Source organism: Ipomoea nil, unplaced genomic scaffold (assembly GCF_001879475.1).
Source record: "Ipomoea nil cultivar Tokyo-kokei standard unplaced genomic scaffold, Asagao_1.1 scaffold2818, whole genome shotgun sequence".
NCBI lineage: Eukaryota > Viridiplantae > Streptophyta > Magnoliopsida > Solanales > Convolvulaceae > Ipomoea > Ipomoea nil.
Genome location: NW_017619246.1, coordinates 363,643 through 370,383, shown reverse-complemented (window position 1 = coordinate 370,383; position 6,741 = coordinate 363,643). Strand labels below are relative to the sequence as shown.

Here is a 6,741-nt window from a genome sequence, read left to right as displayed (position 1 = left end):
TTGATTGTCACAAAAATAGATTATATTATACATAAAGAAAATAGATTAATCAATTAATATAATCTATTTTCACTAAATATAACCAACAAAAATATTTCTTGTACTAATTAAACAACTAATATTGAGTAATATAATTATCAAAATGTCTAAAATGAAAAAGTACAAATTAAAATATTCATCTTGTTAGTACAATTATCTTTGATTGGAATTGTTTTCACCTTGTTGGGTGTCTCTCCACATATCCAAAGCTATTTTAGCCCTCCATTCATTGGCATGCTCTCGTTGTTGCTCTTGAGTTTCAAATAGATGTTCAAAATTATCTACATCATTCGTCGGTAAAGGTGAAGGAGATTCATCATCATTTAGCTCAATTGGAAACTCATCGCTACGACACTCCTTGCGAAGAAAATTATGAAGCCCGGCACAAGCTAGTACAAGTTCTGCTTGAGTCTTATAAGGGAATGGAGGTGCTGACTTGAAGATCGTAAATCTCGATTTGAATATACCAAATATCCTCTCAATTACATTCCTCAAAGAAGAATGTCGTAGATTGAATAACTCAACATCATTTTCAGGGTCACGACCTTGTCCGAAAAAATCTTGAAGATGATAACGTACACCTCGATATGGAGCTAAAAATTGCTGTCGGTTTGGAAATCCACAATCCACTAAAAAGTATTTACCTACACACATTTAAAATATTAATTATCCAATATGTAAAGTTATTTAATATTATTTAAAAAAAAAAAAAAAAAAAAAAAAAACTAAACTAAACTGACCTTGTGGTACTTTAAGGCCATTCCTCCTTGATAAACTGTCACTTAGCAATTTTGAATCATGTGCTGAACCCTCCCACCCGCTAAGAACATATATGAATTCTAAATCAAAGTTACAAGCAGCCAATACATTTTGTAAAATTATTCCATGACGATTACGATAACTGCTTACATCACGCCCAGTTACCATTGCTGGAATATGTGTGCCATCAATAGCTCCAACACAATCCTAAAGTAAATTCAACACATAAATATGATTTCATATTCACATTTATAAGAATATCTATGACACGCATAAAAAATAGAACAATAATTAATCAAATAGGGTGATTTATTGCTTACCTTAAAGTATGGGTAAAACCTTGTACTTTCTCTTATTCGTGTAGGCACTGTGAAACTAGGTTTGACCATCATCTCAGGTGCTATTGTGTTAAGAGCCTTTAAAACTTTGTTAAAATTCTTACTTGTAGCAAAGTGTGACCGATAAAATGTTTCACGAGTATGGCAATATCTAGAGTTCTGGCCAACTGTTAGTAAAAATGTTGCAACCATTTCTTCAACAGTAATGTATCTTGTATCCTTTAGAAGTGTTTTCTCTCTTATAATATGACATAACTTTAAAAACACATTTGGATACATTCTGTATACTTGCCGAAAGTTATCAGAATCTTCAGCCAATACGTTTTGTATGTAATTGTATCCACGTGAAGTAATCGGTCGTCGAGCTAGTGGATGTTCAATTCGTTCACCATTATTATCAATAATAACCTCTTTTAATACTTGTATAATCATAGAAATTATTTCCAATAAACGTTGAATGATTTCATAAAACTCTACTTCTTCAATTTCTTCATCTACTTGTTCTTCCTCCACATCAACCATCTCAAAGTCGTCATTGCTATCAATACTAGAGCTTGACATTATATATCAATCACCTAAATGGTATTAAATAGTACCTACAAACAAAAGTATTTATATGAAACAATAAAAAATATTTTTTTTAAAAAAAAGTAAGTAAAAGAATTTATAGTAAAAAAAAAATAGTAATACTAACAATAATTCTATCAAACTTCATGTAAAAAATCCAACACAAATATTGTTAATGCATGGAACAAAATTTATGAAACTAATAATAGTACTAATAATAATAATAATACTATGAACTCTCATTTGGACAATTTGAACATTATCCACTTATAGCGATCTTGGGGTGACATATTTATAAATGTATCTTTCTTTGATTTCGTGTTCAGCCATTCCAAAACCTTGAAACAAGTATCACTATCCAAGTCAGGGAGTTCGTTAATAGCATCCCAACAACCACTTTCTTTTTCCCTTTTTTGCACCAAAATATGGATATCAGCCGCAATCGAATCAAGAGTATTAGATAATTTATCTAACACATTAGATCGATTTGTTTCCTCTGTTGAACTACTATTTCCTTCATATTCAGTTCTATTCCTTTTTCTCTTATAATACTTTGTTGAAGTTGCTTCCACATTTATCTCTTGAGGTGCTGATGAAGTATATTGTGATAATCGTGGATCTTGAGAATCTACTTGTATATCATTTTGTGTAAATCCATCGTTAGCAAAATCAAAGTGTAGTTGATCAATTCTACACTGATTATCTTCTTCAACACTATAGATTCTTGCATCAGTTTCATCACCCAATTCGATAGAGTTTTTTTCTACAGCAGTACTACTTCCAAATACAAATGCTAAATCGTCATAGTCAGCAATCGTATCTGTCCGTAGATTTTTATGAGTAGGATGAGACTAGAAAAGGAAAATAAAATAGTTAATAAATTATTTAAAATATAAAATTTAAGAAACATCTATGTTAATTAAACGATATAAAAATCTCACCTTAAAATAATCTTCCCACACCTCATCGCTAGCAGTAAACCTCTTTGTGATTGGATCCCAACCAAATCCAGAATTATGACGCATAAGCTCAGAAAAATTGTTAAAACGATGCTTGAACCATTTCAATCTACTTTAGTATTGTGCATACGATCTTTTACAACCAAGCTTTTCATTAAGAGCCGGAAGTATCCTCTTCTCCACAGTTAACTTGCTTAAACCCCCACTACTATCACGCCATCCATTTTTTATCGCATCAACCATAAGTTGTAACAACTCATTACTCTCCTCAGGTGCCCATAATGCATAATTTCCATTAACTTTACTTTTACCTTTACTCCTTTCTTGATCCCCCATTACTATCAAATAAATAAGAACCTCAAATAATTCAACTTAACACAAATACAAATATTAATAATTAATGAACATATAATAACATAAAATTATATTAATTATAAAAAAAATTGTAAAAATTTGAGTATATTAATTCAATTCATTACAAGAAAAATTATAGAATATTTATGCTGCGAACAGCAGCAGAGATGCTGCTGTTCGCAGCAGATAAGCGTATTTAAAATCTGCTGTGAACACCCTGCTGTTCGCAGCAAAATTCTTGGAATTTTGCTGCTGTTCGCAGCAAACAAAGTTGCATAAATATTAAAAAAATAATAATAATAAATTACAACGTATAGACGTACCGAAAATTTGATGAAAAAGATGTCTGGTTGATAGAGGAAAAAAAGTCTGTAGAGAAAATTGAAAAGTTTGAGGTTGGAGGGTCGGATTTCATCTATTTATATTAATGAAGAAAAAGTCTACAGAAATTCTATTCTGATAAAGTCTATGAAAGTTGATAAATATTTGAATACCAGTAGACTTTTAAAGACTCTATAAAAGTCTGAAACGAATACCTGTATACTTTTAAAGACTTCTGAAAAGTCTGAATCGAATACAGGTAGACTTTTAAAGAGTCTTTAAAAGTCGAAATTAAATACCACCAAACTTTGAAAGTCGTTAAAAGTCATTAAAATTCTTTAAAAGTCTGGATTGAATACACCCCCCTTAGTGCAACAAATTTCCATCGAAAAACTCACATTCTGTCGCGATTCCGTCATATTTGTTATTATTTTAAAAAAAATTAATTATAATTATTATTTTTTATTAGTAATATGAGCTTTTAAAATATTAATATAAAACTACAATGACATACTAAAACACAAATAATTCTAAAATAAAATTAAAATTCTAAAACATTAGAAATCCACATTAAGTTTAAGCAGTGTTGCAAAAATCGCGCCTAGGTGCCAGTTAATCGGCGCCTAGGCGCCGCCCGGCTGCGGACGATTCGTTCGGAATCGGCCTCCTCCGCGGCCGGGCGGCTAGGCAGTCTAGGCCATCTAGCTGGTCGGTTCGACCGTTTAAATATAATTTTTAATTTCGTTGTAAAGTGTTAAAAGTTCGGGAAGGCATAACGTTTGACTCGGTTGTCCGTTTTGGACAATTTTTTTTCAAATCGCGTATTTTTTTGAGATCTATCCACTGCAAATCCACTATGAAATGTAATGGAAATGACTAATATAGTGATTGACGACGTGCACGCTTGGCGATAAATCCAACAAATGCGAAATCCATCGCTCTGAGATCGATCTCCACAATCCAACCCAACACGATTAATTAGGGTTTAAGCATTTTACGGTGTTAGAAGGGCGTATTATTCATTTCATATTTTTAGCCAGCTTGATCAACAACACTTGAATTGAACCTACCTCACGTGGAATGCACGAGCGGACACAACCGTTAAAGAATTCACATAATCAATCGGTGGCACCCTTTTTGTTAAGGTAATGTATCCCCCTCACCACCAAAATATGATAATTACAAAAATAAGAATTATGCGCCTAAACTCAATAAAACACGTCCTTAATTTCATTCACATCGCTTTATATATTTCATTTCGATCTCCCATTTAACTTCCACACTGATTACAACACTCAACTCCACTCTTCTTCATTCCTTGCCTCTTTTGTGCCCTAAATTTCCAATAGCTTTAGGAAAGGAAACCCCTGTTGCTTCTTCGTCCATGGGAAAGGGAAGCGGAGCTTCCCAACAGGTAGCTGAGGGTGTAATTGTGGCTATTTGACTATTCAGATATACTATTAGCTTTAAGAAAATTAATATTTTATACTCCTCACAAATCTGCCATTTATCAATGTCACCCTTTTATTATTAGTGGTGTAAACGATGCCTCTCAATTTTTAACGCATGACATATATTGCCCCTCCCCTGAATTATTAGTGGTTTAAATGTGGTTACAGGCTATTTTCCTTTATTGAAGACCACGTTTTTCCCTCCATTTTTCTTTTTTTTTGGTTTCACAACAAGAAAAATTGCGAATTTCGATCGATTTCCGTCGCAAAATAGTAAAACTCCATCGCGAATCATGTTTTTCGACGAAATTCGTTTCGTCTTCTTTCGGCCTATCGTATTTTTGAAGGGGACGAAATAATTCCGTCACAAAATATTGCGACAGAATAAGAGGTTACAAATTTGCAACGGAAGTTTTTCCGTTACACTTTGGCTACGGAAATTATTCCAACACTAATTTTGTCGCCATATTTTTTTCCGTCGCATTTTGGAAATAGAATTGTTTTCTATCTCAATTCCATTGCATTTAGTGCAACAAATTTCCATCGAAAAACTCACATTCTGTCACGATTCCGTCATATTTGTTATTATTTTAAAAAAAAAAATAATTATAATTATTATTTTTAATTAGTAATATGAGCTTTTAAAATATTAATATAAAACTACAATGACATACTAAAACATAAATAATTCTAAAATAAAATTAAAATTCTAAAACATTAGAAATCCACATTAAGTTTAAGAAGTGTTGCAAAAATCGCGCCTAGGTGCCAGTTAATCGGCGCCTAGGCGCCACCCGGCTGCGAACGATTCGTTCAGAATTGGCCTCCTCCGCGGCCGGGCGGCTAGGCGGTCTAGGCCACCTAGCTGGTCGGTTCGGCCGTTTAAATATAATTTTTAATTTCGTTGTAAAGTGTTAAAAGTTCGGGAAGGCATAACTTTTGACTCGATTGTCCGTTTTGGACAATTTTTTTTCAAATCGCGTATTTTTTTGAGATCTATCCACTGCAAATCCACTATGAAATGTAATGGAAATGACTAATATAGTGATTGACGACATGCACGCTTGTCGATAAATCCAACAAATGGGAAATACATCGCTCTTAGATCGATTTCTACACTCCAGCCCGACAAGATTAATTAGGGTTTAAGCATGTTTCGGTGGTAGAAGGGCGTATTATTCATTTCATATCTTTAGCCAGCTCGATCAACAACACTTGAATTGAACCTACCACACGCGGAACGCACGAGCGGACACAACCTTTAAAGAATTCACATAATCAATCGGTGGCACCCGTTCTGTTATGGTAACGTATCCCCCTCACCACATAAATATGATAATTACAAAAAAAAGTTACGCGCCTAAACTAAATAAAACACGTCTTTAATTTCATTCCCACCGCTTTTTATATTTCATTTCGATCTTCCATTTGACCTCCACACTGATTACAACACTCACCTCCACTGTTCTTCATTCCTTGCCTCTTTTGTGCCCTAAATTTCCAATAGCTTTAGGAAAGGAAACCCCTTCCTCCTTGGGAGAGGGAAGAGGAGGTTCCCAACCGGTAGCTGAGGGTGTAATGGTGGATATTTGACTATTCAGATATACTATTAGCTTTAGGAAAATTTATATTTTATACTCCTCACAAATCTGCCAATTATCAGTGTCACCCTTGAATTATTAGTGGTGTAAATATTGGCTCTCAGTTTTTAACAAATGACATATATTGCCCCTCCTCTGAATTATTAGTGGTGTAAATGTGGTTACCGGCTATTTTCCCTTATTGAAGACCACGTTTTTCCCTCCATTATTCTTTTTTTTTTGGTTTCACAACATGAAAAATCGCGAATCTCGACGGATATCCGTCGCAAATTGTAAAACTCCGTAGCCAATCACGTTTTTCGACGAAATTCGTTATGTCTTCTTTCGGCCTATCTTATTTTTGTTGGCGACG

At 33.6% G+C, this 6,741-nt stretch overlaps 2 protein-coding genes across 2 annotated transcripts; both read right to left on the bottom strand.

Annotated features, from left to right (window-relative positions):
• Nucleotides 1–170: 170 nt before the first annotated feature.
• LOC109158443 lies at nucleotides 171–713 on the bottom strand. The gene has a single exon (XM_019306351.1). It carries the CDS (start codon nucleotides 691–693, stop codon nucleotides 193–195), a length of 501 nt encoding a protein of 166 aa, XP_019161896.1. The 5' UTR covers nucleotides 694–713; the 3' UTR covers nucleotides 171–192.
• A 1,229-nt stretch (nucleotides 714–1,942) lies between these two features.
• On the bottom strand, nucleotides 1,943–2,728 carry LOC109158397 (uncharacterized protein At2g29880-like). Its single transcript, XM_019306305.1, has 2 exons — nucleotides 2,645–2,728; nucleotides 1,943–2,554 (listed from the first exon to the last, which is right to left on the bottom strand). The coding sequence occupies exons 1-2, from the start codon at nucleotides 2,726–2,728 to the stop codon at nucleotides 1,943–1,945; spliced, it is 696 nt and encodes a 231-aa protein (XP_019161850.1).
• Between the last annotated feature and the right edge of the window lie 4,013 nt (nucleotides 2,729–6,741).